The sequence below is a fragment of the Suillus subaureus genome (assembly GCF_016647635.1).
Source record: "Suillus subaureus strain MN1 chromosome Unknown BJ212scaffold_36, whole genome shotgun sequence".
Lineage (NCBI taxonomy): Eukaryota > Fungi > Basidiomycota > Agaricomycetes > Boletales > Suillaceae > Suillus > Suillus subaureus.
Genome location: NW_024538592.1, coordinates 72,944 through 91,396, shown reverse-complemented (window position 1 = coordinate 91,396; position 18,453 = coordinate 72,944). Strand labels below are relative to the sequence as shown.

The window sequence follows — 18,453 nt, the reverse complement described above, 5'->3', positions numbered from 1 at the left end:
TATTAGAGTTTGCAGTCCTGTGAGCAGGAGTTTGTCTAGGCATTGGATTAAACAGTTTTTCTTGTCTCTCAACTCCACACAATAAAGATGTAGCAGAAGGGAGCCTGCAGATCTGACCTGGCTATGCAAGGTCAAAAGAGTTTGAAAAACATGCTTGTATTGAGATGATAATGCCTTTCTGTCAGCACAGATGGCCTTGACTCTCTGTGTATACAAATGAAACTTTGCCAGATCAGACTGCTTTGGAGTTTTATGAAATCTCTATGATAAGCATGAGTCATGAACATGTGAAAGCATCACAAAATATATTGAATAACTAACCAACTCCAGTGCTCCATTTGAATGTCTGAGTTCCTGAATAAGATGCTTTGGAAGGAGATATATAAGAGGTTCCACAGAAGATAATTTCTTTCACAGAAGCTAGAGGACAGTCTCAGAAATAGTTTAAGATATTGTAGCCAGTGCAGCAAAAGCACAAAGCCTTCCAGAAGCTTCATTGGTAAGAGCATAGACCATCTGGAAGATGAGAAAAAGGACATCTTGCATGTTAAAGATACAATGCATCTTTAACCTTTTGTCAAGGCAAGGGTTATAAAAGTCTGTGTTTAAGATAGACAAGCACTCATATGGACACATGGATTTAAAAATGCACATGACATCATTTCACCATTTTCACTTTATCAGTAGATAAAGTCAATTTCTTGGCACAGAGATCAATACACACCTGCACTTTAATATCACAGGTTTACAAAATATAATAGACCTAAGCATTTCTTCACTATCTTTAAAGTCACAGAAGATAGTGAACCAAGTTTTGAGGTGCTAGATCTAATGCATCTGATATATCAGCTCTTAGTGGCTCTAAACATCACTAACAAATGATGTAAGCTTCTTCCTACTATTTTGAAAGCCACAAAAATGATTGACCATGTTTCGAAGGACTAAGATTTTTTAATGAGATGTTAGGCTAGGTCCCTCTGGTATTTAGAGCATGGTCTATGACTATAGATCCCAGACAGCATCAAACATCCAAGTAAACTTCTCCCTATTATTTTAAAGGCTAAAGAAGATAATGGGCCAAGTTTTAAAGCACCAGGAATTTTTTGTAAGGTGATAGCCTACATGGATATATTCAGAGATTGATTTGAAACTAGAGATCCTGGACTGCCTTAAACATGTAAGCAAACTTCTTCCTACCATTTCAAAGACTACAGAAAATGATGAGTCAAGTTTTGAAGCACAAGTAATTTTGATCAGATAATAGACTAAGTCCATATAGTAGTCTGTGGTTGATCTAAAACCAGGGATCCTAGACATTTCCAAACATCTAAGCAAACTTCTTTCCATTATTTTTAAGGTCACAGAAGATAATTGACCAATTTTTGAAGCACTAGGAATTTTTTATGAAGTGATGGCCTGGATGCATCTAATGGTCAGAGGGTAGTCTTAAACCAGAAGATGCCAGACTTCATAAATATCCTACCAAACTTCTTCCTACCATTGGAAAGGTCATAGAAGATGGTGGACCAAGTTGTAAAGCACTAGGAATTTTTTATGAGGTGATAAACTAGATGCATCCAGTAGTCCAAGTGTGATCTGAAACTATTAATCTCAAACATCAATCAACATGTAAGTAAACTTCTCCCCATCATTATTAAGGTCACAGAAGGTGATAGACCAAGTTTTGAAGCACCAAGAATTTTTTATGAGGTGATAGCCTAGATGCATATGGTAGTCAGGGGGAGATCTGAAACCATGGATCTCAGACAGTCCCAAACATCTAAGTAAACTTCTACATACCATTTGTAAGGCTACAGAAGATGATAGGCCATGTTTTGAAGCACTAGGAATTTTTTATGAGATGATAGTCTGGATGCATATGATGATCAGGGGTTAATCTGAAGCTGGGCATCTTAGACAGGCCTAAACATCTCAATAAACTTCTCCCTACTATTTTTTAGGCTAGAGAAAATGATGGACTAAGTTTTGAAGTACCAGGAATTTTTTATGTGGTGATAGCCTAGATACATGTAGTAGTAAGGGGTAATCTGAAACCATGGATCCCAGACATCAGTCAACATGTAAGTACACTTCTCCCCACCATTTTTGAGGCTACGGCAGATGATGAGCCAAGTTTTGAAGCACCAGGAATTTTTTATGTGGTGATAGCCTAGATACATGTGGTAGTCTGGAGGTGATCTAACATCATGGATCTCAGATATCAATAAACATGTAAGTAAACTTCTTCCCACCATTTTTTAGGCTAGAGACAATGATGGAACAAGTTTTGAAGCACCAGGAATTTTTTATGAAGTGATAGCCTAGATGCATGTGGTAGTTAGGGGTGCTCTGAAATCATGGATCCCAGACATCAATCAACATAAGGTAAACTTCTCCCTACCATTTTTGAGACTACAGAAGATGATGGGCAATTTTTTGAAGCACTAGGAATTTTTTATATAGTGATAGCCTAGATGCATGTGGTAGTCAAGGGTGATATGAAACCATGGATCCCAGACATCAATCAACATCTAAGTATACTTCTTCCCATCATTATTAAGGTCACAGAAGATGATGGGTCAAGTTTTGAACCACTAGGAATTTTTTAGGAGATGATAGTCTAGATGTGTATGATGGTCAGAGGTTAAACATCTAAGTAACTTTCTCCCTACCATTTTAAAGGTCACAGAAGAAGATTAACCAAGTTTTGAAGCTTCAGCAATTTTTTGTGAAGAGATAGCCTAGATGTGTATGACAGTCAAGAGTTGACTTCAACTCAAAGATCCTAGACATGATTGATCATCTAACTAAACTTGTTCCTACCATTTTGAAGGTCACAGAAGATGATTGACCAAGTCTTGAAGCTCCAGGAATTTTTTGTGAAGAGTTAGACTAGATATATATGGTAGTCAGAGGTTGACTTGGATACAAAAGTTCTACATATCATCAAACATGCAACTAAACTTCTTCCCCCCATTTTAAAGGTCACAGAAGAATATTAGCCAAGTCCTGAAGCCTCAGCAATTTTTTATAAAGAGTTAGACTACATACACATGGTAGTCAGCAACTGGCCTATGATCAAATGTTCCATATATCAGCAAACATCTAACTAAACTTGTTCTTCCCATTTTAAAGGTCACAGAAGATGATTAACCAAGTCTTGAAGCTCCAGCAATTTTTTGTGAAGAGTTAGACTAGACACATATGGCAGACAGGGGTTGACTTGAATACAAAGGTTCCAAACATCTCAAAACATTGAAATAAACTTCTTTTTACTATTTTTAAGGTCACAGAAGAAGATTGACCAAGTCTTGAAGCCTCAGCAACTTTTTACAAGGTGTTGGACTAAATGCATGTGGTAGTCAGTGACTGGTGTGTGGTCAGAGGTCCTACACATTAGCAAACATCCAAATAAACTTCTTCCCATCATTTTGAAGGTCACAGAAGATGATTGACCAAGTTTTGAACCACACAGAATTTTTTACAAGAAGCTAGATCTAGTGCACCTAGTAGCTGGGCTCTTGGTGGGCTGAGCTAGTACCAGACATCACTAGCCATTCATATGAGCTGCTTTCCACCATTTGCAGGGTCACAGAATATGATTAAACAAGTTTCAGAGCATCAGGAATTTTTTACAGGGTGATAGACTATGTGCATATGGCAGTCAGATATTGACTTAGGACCAGAGGTTCATACCATCACCAATGATCCACCAAAGCTTGTCCCTACCATTTTAAAGGTCATAGAAGATGATGGATTAAGTTTTGAAGGCCCAGGAATTTTTTGTGATAATGTAGCCCTTGTGGCCCTCCTCTATCAGTAGGCATAAAATGAAAATCTTGGAAATGAGTTCCAAATGATGTATTTATGTCAGTATAGTATATATAGAGGTATGAATATGAGATACCAGTGTGTTTGGATAGAGTTGTGCTGACTAAATATGGGTATTAAGTAGGATGACTTTGGAAAGAGTACAATGATCATAACTCATGTTCCTGACCACCAAATTCCTTAAAAATAGGTGCAATGGAATCCCAGAGATGTATTGCACCCCATGGGACATTAACAATAAGAAGAAAATATGTTGAGTTATATATAATATATAGCCATATAGTGTATAGACATACCACTCATGACAGTGCTGCCTCATTCGCTGCAAGGGAGGATTGGACTATAGAGATCACCATAAATGGAGGCACCCCATGGTACAACATTGCACCCAGGTTGAGACTGCTTTTCATGATCTATGAGATTGTTCCATCATTGAACCCACTTGTGTGATGGTCTTTGCTAGAGAGCCAGCATACTCCTAAAGAATTCAAGTTGGCAACCTGGTCACCCACACATCCCATGAATAGAATACCACTGTCTCATATAAGAGCTGGAAGGCCCATGAAAACTGAACATTGTTCCACAATGATGTGTCATATCCCACAATCCGGACCCACATTCCATCATATTCCCACACATTCCAAGCCTATGTCTGGACCACACTTCATATCCAACTCATTCCCAGATCCCCTTCTGCTGTGTGCTCCACACCTCAGCAGGATCAACTACACTCCGGATTTACCCCTGAGCTCCAGACCATCAGATTTCCACTGCTAGCCTAAACCATAACCCCCTGTCCCATCCACCCTATGCACACTCCATCCAGCAAGACATCTGGACTTCACCTCATCTCGGATTCCAGACTCTATCCACCTTCTCATATCCTGGTCCTGTATCCACCTTGTCTTCTGGATCCCCAGATCTCCGGACCTATTCCCACCCTCTGTCCAATATCCTGCGCCTATCCCCATTTAGGCATTCTCTGCCTTCCAGCTTTCAGTTACCTCTTGTTCCGTCTTGCTTATTGATCCTTGTATGAGTCTTCATCTCCGAGTTCATTTACTTATGTTCCATCCTACTTACTAATGTGTTTCCACATGCTCATACATAGCTTTGCTCCTTTGCTGACTGATCCCCTCAGATATTGTTCAGTATATAACCCCTGTAGATACTCCTGTAGTTCCTCAGTTTGAATATCAACTTAGACTTGCCCAATCCTCTCTCGGACTTTGGTCCACCTAAGTCTGTCCTACCCATCAGGCCTAGGGATTGATTCCCTAGGCCGGAGCTCCACCTTTCTGGCACTTTCCCTCTTTCCGGACTTAGGTCCAATCCCTGTCTCTCCGACTCTACCTTAGGGTAGTCTACCTCTGTTTGTTTCTACATTGGACTCTGTCCGATGTAGCCCCTATTCCTTCTGGACCTCCGGACCTCCTGTCCCTTGTACCTCCAGGCATCCTGTTCCTTCAGACATTCTGCCCTCCATACCTTCAGACATTCTGCCCTCCGTACCTTCAGACGTTCCATCCTCCTAACCCTCGGACATCCTGTCCTCCTGTCCTCCTGCCCTCCTGCCCTCCTGTCCTCCTGTCCTCCAGTCCTCTGGACCTTCAGACCTCCTATCCCTCCATCCTGTTTCCTGTAGAAGTATTACCTTGCAGTGGGAACTCTCCTGAGCACTTCCTGCGTTTCTCTGGAACTCTCCCGCACTCCTCTGGATGTTTCCCGCGCTCCTCCGGAAGTCCTCTAGCGCTCTCCAGCAAAGTAGCCAGCCTCTGGAAGTCCTCCGGACTTCCTCAGACCATCATCGGACCTCATACGAAATGAAGGGCACATACTCAGGTAAGGGGCACAGCGTATGAGCTGAGGCCAAGCCCCTCTGAGTCAGTCTCTCCCCCTTAAGAAACATGGTTCTTAACAATACCTCATTACATCAACAGCACATCCTGTCAGGACAGAGGCTATCTTGTCACTACTTGGGTGGAAGGTGATTGCATCTGTGATGTATGGGATGATCTGACTGCATCAGATAAGGAAAGGTTAGTGCATGATCTGCACCACCAACTAGGTTCAATGAGACATCAGACATGGACTTACGAGCCTTGTACCATCTGTGATGCTTCAGGCGGTCCCATTGAGGATCCATGCATTCCTTGGGTGGCTGGGGAGAATCTCCAAACATTTCTATCATCTCAAGCCTTTGCTGTGGAGGTCTGGGTTGGACTGGATTTGCCAAGGAATTGTAACACATTGCAACCCCTCATACAGCCTGTCATCAAGTGTGATGGAGTTTCTATTGTATTCAGCCATGGGGATCTTCTTCCAAGGAATATGATTTTTCTGGGTGGCCTCAATCATTGGCAATCAGGCAGAGAGAGGATTTGCATCATTGATTGGGAGTACACTGGGTGGATGCCAAATTACTGGGATGCATTGAAGGCAATGTGGATGCAGTGGGAACCTGATACAGAGTGGTTGCAAATTATGTGGATGGTTTTCCCTGACTGCATTGAGGAATTGGAAACTGATTGGCAGTGGTGAAGTCATTTGGGAATTACAATTATTTAGAGGCAACTCTTTTGATAGTAGGCACCAGCACTTACACTGACTATCCTCAACCTATCTGTAGATTGGAGATTGGGATTTATCATGAATACCCACAGGCATTTCCAAAATAGTTCAATATACATATTACACATATACCAGTGTTGTACCAGTGGTACAATGTACTTGTGAATACATTGGAGAACATGCATTGGTGCAATGCAGGGCATGCAAATATTACTGCAGAGATTGCACATCAGTGCTTGATAATACATACAGGAACATCTCTGCTAGTCACCTTTCAAGTGTAGTGCTGGGACTCCATGACATTTGGGAACCTGCTGCTTGTCACATAAGTGTGACTCCCTCCCACAAAGGTCAAAAACTCTTCAAGAAAATTATCCCCAGACCCAATGTTCACAAGGCCCTCCAAATGTAGTGCTTCTACAGCTCCTTTCACCCACTTCAAACATTCTCCTACAGGAGCATTAGAGTTCACTACAACCTTACTTGCAACTGCGTCAAGTTGCTCTGGAGTGATGGTGCCTGCAGATACATTGTGTATCTTCAGGAGGGTTGACAAGGTCAATGACCCAGAAAGGTTCTGCAGTTAAACTCATAGGCCCAAGTCCCACTTTTGGCATGGATATGGGCGATGTGCCCTTTGATGGAGTTGGTAGAGAGGAGGAGTGCAGCATGTGGTTCACCAACCTGCGCAAACCCAGCGATGTAGAGTGATCCTTCAGTGAAAGACCTAATAAAGGTTTTGTAGTTAGTGTGGTGTCAGAGACTTGAAGATGACACTTTGTCACATGTGTCAAGGTTGGAACAATCAGGTCAAGATTCAGTTGGATATTGGGCCAGTACAGAATGCTCTGAGACTTGCTTTAATATATGCTCCTGTGGCATCTGAGAAAACAGACCAAAGATCTGGAAAACAAGGAACACAAAGAGGGTGACAACAGTACAAAACCCACTCCATGATGTTACAAACTCTTACTGGCTAACAATGAAGAGGACAACATTGGTTACCATCCAATTCTTGATGAACTAGTGGGTGCAGAAATGTTACAAACCCTTACTGGTTAACAAGCATCAGGTAACTAACATGAAAATGATAATGTTTTACACAGCTTTATGTACCTGGCATAAAATTTGTATATCAAAATTGCATCCAATGTTTTACCATCACATGATCTGTTCATGTGACTTCTGGTTCTGCCAGATTCCCGTCTCTCATTGGTTGGAGTTTTCATTTGCTTCCCCAGTTTGAAGTCTCGATGACAATGACAGCATCGCTGTGAAGGGCTAGGAATGAACAGACCAATAAACATCAAATTTTGAATCAACTGGACTGGTGTGAATGCATCAACAAATCTACACGATGGAGGAAAGCTAGATGGATGAGAAACAGACAGCAGAGGAAGCTCTGCAAGTCTCTGTCGATTATGTGTGCTACAAATGTGAATGGGTCAGGATGATGGATGAGGGTGCTGCATAGGAGAAAGACTTGAGAACATTAGTGTGTTTCAATTTTTAAGGATTTTCAGCATGAGGTGGATCCTTGCACCATTGGCCAGCGGTTCTTACTTGCTTGCCCAGTGATTTCCCTGCATCCCTTGCATTGGTGCTGTCCTGCATGATCTGGGAATCATGCAGAACATGTATATGACATATCATCCCACATTTCCATAGTCTGTTAGCTTAGTCCTCAGACTACACAAAATGTACTTTGAGTACAGACTCAAGTGCAATATTTCACTTTGCATGCTCCAATCATGCAAAAATATGGTGTGTTGAAGAAATCATATATTGACCTGGTCAAAGTTGATAGTCATACAAAAGCTTAGGTTATTGCCTATCATTTGGCTTATTTACTTTGACTAGAAATAACTAAGGAGAAAAGATAAAAGCCTACCAAAAGCCTATCTAAAAAGCCAGTGTTTTGATTTGTTCTGTCTTATGATTTATTCTACTTTATTGTCTTCATATTTTTCTTTCATTTCTTTACCTACTTGATTCTTTGACCTCCCAGAGACTCCACAAAATGTACCTGCAGGGTATGATGTCATGATGATGTCATATAGCTCCACAGAAATTTCTGGAATATTCTGTTGGATACTATGAAGCCATCTATGATGTCATAGTGATGTCATTGGATGCTAGAATGTTCTGCTCCACTTGGCTCCACTTTTGCTCCACTTTGCTCCACAATGAGGTCATTTATGATGCAACTCTGATGTCATTTCTCTTTCCAACCTTATTTCTTGGTACTATACAGTTTCTCCCATCTCATGTATTTAAGGAGAGCACTTCTCCACCCATAAAAATAAGAACTTCTTTTATCATTTAAAAAGAACACTCCAATTCTTCCACTTTCTCTGACATTGACACTCTTTGTGTTAGCCAGGAAGTGCAGACCAAGTACATTTGGTTTACTTGCTCTGAGATCATTTATTCTTTTCTTGACTGTACTTGTGCTGTCTAGTGTGCATCTGACATATAGTTTCAGAGGACTAGAAGTACCAAGTCAAGCCATATTATCTGTGCCTGCAGATTCCTTTGTTGGATCATCTGCTCTTGTATCATATTATCTTCCTTGGATTAAACCCTTTGCATTTAGGCAGGGAAATCCAATCAGCTTCTACCAAGTTCCCTTTTATAAGTCCTTTAGTATATCAAGGCAGGGGAATATCATTAGCATTATTTGCTACCTAGTTTTGTGCATAGTATGCACCTATTCTTTATTTTCTGTCTAGTCAAGTATAGGACTAGAGAGACTCACCCACAAACTCTATTCTCTATCTTGTCAAACATAGGACTAGAGAGACTTACCTACAGAATCTATTCTATTTGTCTAGTCAAACACAAGACTAGATAAAGTTTTATCTACATACTCTACATTATCTGTCTTGCCAGATAAAGCTAGGCTTGTATTGTAGAACCCCTATTTACAACCAGGTAGAATAAAACCACTGGGTTGTATAGCAGGTAACCTCCCACGAACGCCGAGTTATCTACCACAAAAGAAGAAAAGTCATAGACCATGAACTTGAGGCTGTTGGCAGCATTCAGTCTTATCAAAAGTGTAATTGTGGTGTCATTGCCTTTTGACCACTTTTATATAAGACACCTCGAGTAAGAAGACAGTGCTGGATTGTGTCAAAAAGCGGCTTGGCACCACAGTTTGCTTCAGGGTACTCCTCCAGGAACACTCCATGCAGCCTGTCAAAGGAGTGACGTGATCAAATCATGTCTGATCAAACACTAATCTTGAGGCTATGTCAGTGGCATGAAAATTGATGCACCAGTTGAACTCCATAGTGATCACCTTGCAGATGTTTTGCTTCATGCCCATGATTGTGCAAATGGTACCAGTATACCATTCCTCCAGCCAATCCTTGAGGGCCTTGCCTCCAATAGATGCCACATGGTCTTCTTACTGCTTCATGGCAGTACACCATGCCTCTAGCCCACATGAAAGATCCGAAATCCCAATGCCAGGAATGGGAGCAACTTTTATGCTGCTGCGCTGTGCCAGTGGGTGCTGTGAGGATGTGCATGGGTGTGCATGGTGTGTGTGAGCTTGATGCAAATCTCTCAGCCATCAAAATGGGTGGTCACAATGCATAAAATGGTATCACTTGATTGACCTAATGAAAATGTAGTACTGATGCTCAATCTTCTGTGAACAAGAGAGGCATACAATCTTGGTACCATGCAAATGAAGGAACTTTGTATGGTCAACACTGTCCAAATGCAATGACTACCCAATGCAGCATGACTGGCACCTGCTAAATTTCAAACTCCTCACTTCGCCTGCCATCCGAGATCAACCAGCTCAAGTATCTGTGGTATGTATTAGTAAGTTAGGCTGGTCACAAGCCTACCAATACCCAACAATTCAGTACCTTGTTTATGTAAAGCCAAAGCTGTCTATGCCACAAGCATTTAATTCAACCAAAGTTGTAAGAGGGTTGGTTCTGCAAGAGGTTAACGTTACAAGTAACACACCAGAGTCCTTGAAGTCATTTGAAAAGCTGCAGGACTTGAAAGTTTGAATGAATAAAACAGGCCACACTGATGCACATACTCACTTTCTCAACTAATTTCCAATGACATCTGTGGCTCAAGTTTGATAAGTGATGTGTGCATGATACTAGGTCAAGCTTGCAGGTGTCAAGCTACAAGACTGGCCCAAATATTGGTTAAACAAAATTGTTATACACATTGACAAAGCTGGTACACTGGTACAGTGCATGTGCCCTCTCATTGCATGTACTGATATTGTAGACTGTGAGAAATGCAGAAAGTCTGGACATGAAAAACATCAACTGAAACAACAGTTTTTCTGGCCTGTGTGGTGTAAAGGTTCCTGTATCACACTTGCCAACACTAATTTATGATATTAACCCAACACTGAACATCTGATTGGTATTAGATGTTCAAACTGGAAGCACAAGACGGTCAGGGATATGATGTATGTATAACTTTGCCCTACATGAAATAATTCAGGTCACTCTCCTCCAACTCTGTGCAAAATGCAATAAAAATCTCCAGCAAGTTGATGTACCGCCCATTCTCCTTGTCCTCCTGTATCACCCAATGGTTGAATTCCTCTTGGCTATCCCAACCTTTTGGTAGTCCCAGTGTTGGAGCCAATAAGGTAGCATTCTCAGATGTCCAAAGTGCATATACAACTTTGAAGATGAAGCTGGCAAATTCACATTTCTGACCTCTGTGGTATTTAAATCCACTATGGCAGGCAGGCTCCTCAGCATTATGGTTGTTGCTTTGTGGTAATCCACAGTGGAAACAGTTGGAGTAATTCTGGAATTTAAACAGGTGTTTGAATCCCAGGTAATCTCCATCTGCAAGATGGCAAAATTCGCAGTTGGAATGTTCCTGCCAGAAACCATTACCAGAGGCAAAATGGAATGGGCAGCATCCCTTCAACCTTCCCATGAACCTATCCAGGAGCAAAGTTTTTTCAAGCAAATCTTAAGTGCCTCCTCCACCCTGGAACCCCTAGCCATCCATGACAGCACAGGTGCAGGCACTGATGACAGAGGGGCGATTGATGGCCTGTGCGTATTTGGCGTCATTGGCTGAGACAACTTGGGACATGTCAGAAATATTCACAAAATTACAATGAAGCACCTAATCACAGTGAATCTAGATGGCTGAATTGTGTGCTGCATTTCCGTGAAAGGTGGATTCCTCTGTGATCGATTGGAGAATGGAACATCTCTGATGTTGGAGAGACTGGGTGTGGTTGGTGAGGAGCTAGGGATAAGAATTTGAGAAGGGGTAGACATGAGCCTGGATACCCTTGATTGAACCAACTTATAATGACATCAGTATAACTCAATACCAATGGAAAGCAGTAGCACCTTGAACTTTGCTTCTTGGCTGTTTCCTGTTTGATTGTTCCTTGAGCCAACAGAAAATAGTGCCTGACCATTCTGGGAGAGGGTGGACATGGTATGTGCTTGGCCCTGACTCTCTGGTGGAGATGAAGAATTTGGGACTAGAATGCACCCAGTAGCAAGTTTTCTCTGAGGTTCCTTGATGGCATCCAAGGCAAAATGATGGATATGGGTTGTAGGACCACAGATGACACACTGCATCACATGTGGTTTGTCCTTGCAATGATATGCAAAGCTTTGTCCATCCATGCAGGAGATGGAGGTGTACCTGCAGCAGGTAGTGCCAAAGACCACACTTTGTGGTGCATAAAGGGAATCAAAATCGGAGTTGCTTGGGAATGCACCGAAATCTGTTTTTGAAGTGAGATAAAAGGCATGGGCTTCCTCACCATCCCATCCCACCTGTCCTGCCATTTGATCAATCACTGGAAGTCCATATTCGACTCCATTGATGACAACAAATTGAACTGTGCTTCAATCTATCCCCTGGGCAAAGGCAGTGGTGCAAGCCATTACCTTTGTCTTTCCACTGTCCCACTTGTCCAGATTGTCAGCTTTTGAGTTTTCTCCCATGGTGGGAAGTTCACTATGAAAGACTGCACAGCTCATAGCATCACCAAAGTCATCTGCCTCTTTATTTGATGCAAAAAATACCAGCATTCAATCAGAATTATCCATCTTCAACTGGAGTTCAGTGACAAAGTGCTGCAAAGCTCCTTTGACATGCATTGGCAGGACTTGCAGGATATGAAATCCAATCTCTTGCTGGTCTGTGCAAGAATGAACTTCACATAACTTGGAAGGTAAAATACCAAAGGGAGGAAGATAGGCAGCAGTGATGGCTGGGGAGAATGTTGCAGAGAGGAGAATGATTTGGTACTGCATTTGAGAAAATTGTTTTGCCAGTAGCTCCCAGGGCCTTTTCCTCTTTGGATGGCACATGATCATATCATGGCATTCATCAACAAATATTTTCTTGAATGATTGTCCAACAGGAGTCACAAGGAATCTGCAAGTTAAATTAATGAGTCAGATGCCCACAACAGTAGCAATAGACACAGTGTAAACCTACTCTTGGAATGCCATGGCAGAACATGTCCCTACTTGGAGAAAGAGGATTTGGACATCATCAGGAACAACCTTGTTCATGGTAAAATTGTGGGCCCTAAGCCTGTCATATCCCACAATCTGGACCCACATTCCATCATATTCCCACGCCTTCCGAGCCTACGTCCAGACCACACTTCATATCCAACTCATTCCTAGATCCCCTTCCACTGTGTGCTCCACACCTCAGCAGGATCAACTACACTCTGGATTTACCCCTGAGCTCAAGACCATCGGATCTCCACTGCTAGCCTGAACCATAACCCCCTGTCCCATCCACCCTATGCACACTCCATCCAGCAAGACATCTGGACTTCACCTCATCTCGGATTCCAGACTCTATCCACCTTCTCATATCCTGGTCCTGTATCCACCTTGTCTTCTGGATCCCCAGATCTCCAGACCTCCGGATATTAACTCCGGACCTATTCCCACCCTCTGTCCAATATCCTGCGCCTATCCCCATTTAGGCATTCTCTGCCTTCCAGCTTTCAGTTACCTCTTGTTCCGTCTTGCTTATTGATCCTTGTATGAGTCTTCATCTCCGAGTTCATTTACTTATGTTCCGTCTTACTTACTAATGTGTTTCCACATGCTCGTACATAGCCTTGCTCCTTTGCTGACTGATCCCCTCAGATACTGTTCAGTATATGACCCCTGTAGATACTCCTGTAGTTCCTCAGTTTGAATATCAACTTAGACTTGCCCAATCCTCTCTTGGACTTTGATCCACCTAAGTCTGTCCTACTCATCAGGCCTAGGGATTGATTCCCTAGGCCGGAGCTCCGCCTTTCCAGCACTTACCCTCTTTCCGGACTTAGGTCCAATCCCTGTCTCTCCAACTCTACCTTAGGGTAGTCTACCTCTGTTTGTTTCTACATTGGACTCTGTCCGATGTAGCCCCTATTCCTTCTGGACCTCCGGACCTCCTGTCCCTTGTACCTCCAGGCATCCTGTCCTTTGGACATTCTGCCCTCTGTACCTTTGGATGTTCTGTCCTCCTAACCCTCAGACATCCTGCCCTCTGTACCTTCGGACATCCTGTCCTTCTGTCCTCCTGTCCTCCGGACCTTCAGACCTCCTATCCTTCCATCCTGTTTCCTGTAGAAGTATTACCTTGTGGTGGGAACTCTCCTGAGCACTTCCTGCATTCCTCCGGAACTCTCCCGCACTCCTCTGGACGTTTCCCGCGCTCCTCTGGAAGTCCTCTAGCATTCTCCAGCAGAGTAGCCAGCCTCCGGAAGTCCTCCAGACTTCATCAAACCATCATCGGACCTCATACAAAATGAAGGGCACATACTTGGGTAAGGGGCACAGCATACAAGCTGAGGCCAAGCCCCTCTGAGTCAGTCTCTCTCCCCCTTGAGCAACATGGTTCTTAACAAAGCCCTGCAGTGCAGCATTTTCTAATCTGTTCTTCCAAAAGAACGACAAATGGGCAGAAGACGATACAATACTGACTAGCATCAATGAGAGGGGCAATCATCCAAAGAGCACTTTTCCCTCCACCAGTCTTGAGAGTGATCAGGATGTCCAGCTGGATGGTCATCATGCTGACAATGACATTCAATTGTTCCATGGACTTTTCTTTTGCTGCTAGGTCCTTGAAGAGGAGCTGAAATGCCTTATGGACCTTCTCTTTCCACTTGTTTGCAAGAGCTGAAGAAGAATGATCAAGAGGCTTGATCAGGTCTTGATCTGAATGTGGTATATAGTGCTGTTGGGAGGATGAAGGGATCAGAAGATGTTGTGGATCCCTACTGTCCTCATCATCATTAGGCAGCATTATGTCACTTAGCTGGTCTTGACTTAGGTAGGATGCCAGGTGAATACATTTTGAAGGAGATTCTGACCAATCATCATCACTGTCTAATAAACTTGGAGATTCTTGGGCTTGGCTTCATTTGCGATGAGCTGGAGTAGGAGTGAAGGTGGAAATGGAGGACTGTGAGGGGCATGCACTGAAAACAGAGGCACCAGTTGTAACATTGATGCTCCTACCCAGGTCACTAGGCTCACACCCTTTGTCTGTGTCTCTGCCAGATTGGCTGCTTTGGAATATGTCTCTGGCTATTCCATATATGAATAACATCTCATATGGTACACAAGAGGATAGGCACATACCTCTGGACCATACATGGACATCTCCCAGTGTTCTAGCAGGGGTCATCCCAGATGATAATTTGTGAGAATTAACAGTGTGGTTCTGAGGTACTATGAACCTAGCAGCATCCTGCTGCAGTGCATCCAGAATGGGTGGCAGGATGTTTGTGGTGACAAGATCCTTTAGGAGGTGTGGCAGATTTTCCTGAAGGAACTTGGTCACTATACTGGTGGCAACTGTTGACATTGCCTCAGACATCCCTGCAAGGTCAGCAGAATATGCTCCACTGCTGTATGCACCTGGTGTATGTGTACTCCTTGTCCTTGTCTGTCTAATTGGTGTCTGAGGTGGGAAGGGTCCAAGGCCACAGAAGGCCTGCCATTCCTCATTCAGCCAACAATGCTTTGACATGGTATTGTTGGTAAGTTCAGGTATTGAGCCATACACAAGGCCGTAGTGCTCCTTGTCAATGTCTGTGGAGTGGTCTGCACCCTCTGCTAGGAGATCTTCTGCCATAGCAAATGCATCATTTGGAGATATAAATTCCCTTGCCATGGCAATGGCACCTTGCTGGAAGGCTCACACACCCTATCTGCAGCCAAAAACCTTGTGGTTCCTCTGCTTAAATCCTGAGTATCATTGGTCAGGTCTGATTCTACTCCCATTATCCATGACCAGATACCTAAAATTTAAGAAGTGTGTGAGAACATTCACAATGACAGGCAAAGATGCAGTGACCTATGTCTTATATTCATGGTGTGCAGTGTTCCCATATGCTACCTTTGCCAGAATTGCTTCAGCATTTCTCAACCCACCTGCAAGGAATTCAAACAAGAACTGTCCAACTTTAGGGTTGATGAATGCAGGGGTACATGAATCTTTATTCACAATCTGAGTGGTTTTGCTGTACCCAGACAATGGAATCATCTCCTGGCCCTGAATGAAGATGTTGCAATGGCAATTGCTGTTGGAGGTGTGATGTTCAAGAAACTGCACCAATCACATGGAGATTTGACTAGTGACATAGAGCAAATGATATAGTGGCTTCCATACTTCTTTACTCTTCCATAGGACATCTTTGACTGCTGGTATGTTCTAACCAAGACATCTGTCTCCATCCACCATGGCCAGGTTATGATCCTGAACCAAACTGCAGAGAAAATCCAGTTTGATAGAGTCAAACTGCTTGTCCTTCACAAAGGAATGTCCCCTGATGGTGTTGGTCATGTCGTCATTCAGATTGTTTGGCATGCCATCGAATACGGTGTGTCCATTTGTAAGCAGGAGATACCAGTCCTTCACCTGTTGAAGGAGCATTTGGATACCCTGGTGAAATGCAGTGAGACACATCCTCTCTGCTCCAACAGAAAGCCACTGGAATCCTGGGTCAAAGAAGACCTTTGGCTCCCTTTGCTTGTTTAAGGCCAAGGACAAAGAAAACTGCTGGTATTAAAACAGCATATTAAAGGTGTTGGAGTGTCTCACAGCCAAGACCTCATTATGAACCACAAGGACATGCCTGAAAAGACATTGAATAGATGAGCTATGCTCACAAATGTCCAAGTGGGACTCACTCAATTTCGCCCAGATCACCATCCTTCTGATACCACAATGCATGAACAAGCGCAGTACTATTCACAAAATATTCTAATTTGGCAAGATCTGGTGAAAGGTCGCCTGCCTCATAGAAGTTCCTGTCATGTCAGAGTGCACATAACCAGATAAAGCACTGTATGACATTGGCCCATGGTTGACCTCCATGAAAACTGGATCCATCCATCAATGACCATATCAACTCATGGAAATGTTTGATGTTCTCCTTATTGATGCTCATGTCAGAGGACATCATGCCATCAATGAAAGTGTCCAAGAACTTGGTTTGGTTAATATCAAGGTCGAATGAGAACATTGACTCAACACCCTGTCCAGAGTGAAGCCGGATAATGGCTTGGATGAGCTGGACAATCATGTCAGGATATGCATGGTTGTCCTTGGAAATTGGATGCCACTGTTTTCTGTCAACAGGTGGTTAAAGACAAATCATATCTAAAGGAGACAAAGTTAGTGATGACTGGCAAGTGACATTGCTACCATCCAACAGTATTTTCACTATAAGCAATTTGTTTGGATTGCCATCAAGGATGGTACCAGCAACATGAAAGTGGTTTGCCACCAGCATGCTTACAGCCTTGAAAAGACCGAGATGCTCCTCATGATGGTGCTTCCCCTTCAGTGTTTCCACTGCTTTAACTTCCTTTGGATGGCGACAGACATCCACCATGAAAAGATCCCAGGACATGACTTTGAGCAGTGGCCTTCTCTCTTCAGGGGTTAAGACCTCTGGTATAGAAGATACATCCAGAGATGAATGGAAATTTTGCATGAGAAGAGCCTTGAGGTTGTCAGTGGGATCTGAAATGACTGGTTCCACAGTGAGATACGATCACCCAACTGAATCAAAGAGGTTTTGTACAGACACCTGCTGAGCACAATTGTGACATAAAGAAATATGACTGGCTTCGCACTACCCAGGAGCATAAAGTCTCCCAAGCCACGGTCAGCTATCAGTGCCTGCAAGAGGCCAAAGATACCCAGATTTGGCTTTATGAGACAGATATTCAGGTCCACCAAGCACATTCCTTGGTGCTTGACAAGGAAGCAGAAATCCTCTGCCTCAAGATCCAGTTCCACCAAATGATGCAGGCCTCCAAGGCCACATCAGATGGAGAAACTGGATGAGTTGTTCTGTTGTGTTGTCACTGTTGCTATCTGCATCTGTCATTATCTGCATCCATCGTTGTCCATCCCCTTGTCCTGTCCACATTGTTATCTTATCATCATCATTGTCAGGGGTTGTGTTGTTGTCATCATTTGTTGTTACTCATTTTTTCCATTGAATATGTGCATGTTCTATGTCTTGTGGTACTTTCATTCATATTACATAGGTATATACATTTGTTGTACAGGTGTATTGGTAGTAGTACATGTTCAAATAAGCATTGTTGTTGGTTATCATCCTTCCCTGTGTTGTGCACCTAAGTGAGGACTGTCAAAGAATGGATACATCGGCCTTGTATGAGCAGCTTGACCTGGAGTACCTTCATATGACCTGTCACCAACTACTTCATCACCATCTGGACTCTCAATCTCTTGATCAATAAAATCTTCCCCCTCTCCATAAGCCCACTTTAGAGAACTCTTGTATGTTCCATCCTTCTTGTGATGCTCAATTTCAAAGCAAATGATCATGTTGTGCAGCATGATACAATACTTAATCCACTGTACAGCAAAATCAATGTCTTTCTTAGCCTGGATCCTGTAAGGCTCAGTGTGAGTTCAGTAGGGAATTGCGAGCAAAAATGATTCTGAAGCAAGACAAGTTGGGAAACAGCCATGATAGAGACTTTCTAAGGGACTTTTTGGTCGTACTTGGAGTGG

General features: G+C 42.9%; 6 protein-coding genes across 6 annotated transcripts; 1 reads left to right on the top strand and 5 right to left on the bottom strand.

The window, feature by feature from the left end:
* Positions 1 to 5,745: 5,745 nt before the first annotated feature.
* BJ212DRAFT_1280120 (uncharacterized protein) lies at positions 5,746 to 6,372 on the top strand (the record flags this gene model as incomplete). The annotated part of the gene is made up of 1 exon (XM_041331540.1): positions 5,746 to 6,372. A coding segment is annotated over one exon (627 nt), but the record flags the coding sequence as incomplete, so codon positions are not given.
* Positions 6,373 to 6,676: 304 nt separating this feature from the next.
* BJ212DRAFT_1484735 (uncharacterized protein) lies at positions 6,677 to 7,073 on the bottom strand (the record flags this gene model as incomplete). Its single annotated transcript, XM_041340856.1, has 2 exons — positions 6,677 to 6,891; positions 6,932 to 7,073. The coding sequence occupies 2 exons, from the start codon at positions 7,071 to 7,073 to the stop codon at positions 6,677 to 6,679; spliced, it is 357 nt and encodes a 118-aa protein (XP_041188870.1).
* A 3,799-nt stretch (positions 7,074 to 10,872) lies between these two features.
* BJ212DRAFT_1302780 (uncharacterized protein) lies at positions 10,873 to 12,377 on the bottom strand (the record flags this gene model as incomplete). The annotated part of the gene is made up of 4 exons (XM_041333315.1): positions 10,873 to 11,344; positions 11,536 to 11,720; positions 11,769 to 12,206; positions 12,321 to 12,377. 4 exons carry the CDS (start codon positions 12,375 to 12,377, stop codon positions 10,873 to 10,875), a joined length of 1,152 nt encoding a protein of 383 aa, XP_041188869.1.
* An 87-nt stretch (positions 12,378 to 12,464) lies between these two features.
* BJ212DRAFT_1484734 (uncharacterized protein) lies at positions 12,465 to 12,953 on the bottom strand (the record flags this gene model as incomplete). Its single annotated transcript, XM_041340855.1, has 3 exons — positions 12,465 to 12,574; positions 12,617 to 12,813; positions 12,877 to 12,953. The coding sequence occupies 3 exons, from the start codon at positions 12,951 to 12,953 to the stop codon at positions 12,465 to 12,467; spliced, it is 384 nt and encodes a 127-aa protein (XP_041188868.1).
* A 1,039-nt stretch (positions 12,954 to 13,992) lies between these two features.
* On the bottom strand, positions 13,993 to 14,697 carry BJ212DRAFT_1484733 (uncharacterized protein; the record flags this gene model as incomplete). Its single annotated transcript, XM_041340854.1, has 3 exons — positions 13,993 to 14,164; positions 14,212 to 14,317; positions 14,373 to 14,697. 3 exons carry the CDS (start codon positions 14,695 to 14,697, stop codon positions 13,993 to 13,995), a joined length of 603 nt encoding a protein of 200 aa, XP_041188867.1.
* An 83-nt stretch (positions 14,698 to 14,780) lies between these two features.
* On the bottom strand, positions 14,781 to 18,264 carry BJ212DRAFT_1302779 (uncharacterized protein; the record flags this gene model as incomplete). Its single annotated transcript, XM_041333314.1, has 12 exons — positions 14,781 to 14,872; positions 14,931 to 14,981; positions 15,036 to 15,521; positions 15,599 to 15,697; positions 15,831 to 16,005; positions 16,138 to 16,455; positions 16,501 to 16,534; positions 16,590 to 16,709; positions 16,803 to 17,030; positions 17,088 to 17,436; positions 17,493 to 17,720; positions 18,114 to 18,264. The coding sequence occupies 12 exons, from the start codon at positions 18,262 to 18,264 to the stop codon at positions 14,781 to 14,783; spliced, it is 2,331 nt and encodes a 776-aa protein (XP_041188866.1).
* Between the last annotated feature and the right edge of the window lie 189 nt (positions 18,265 to 18,453).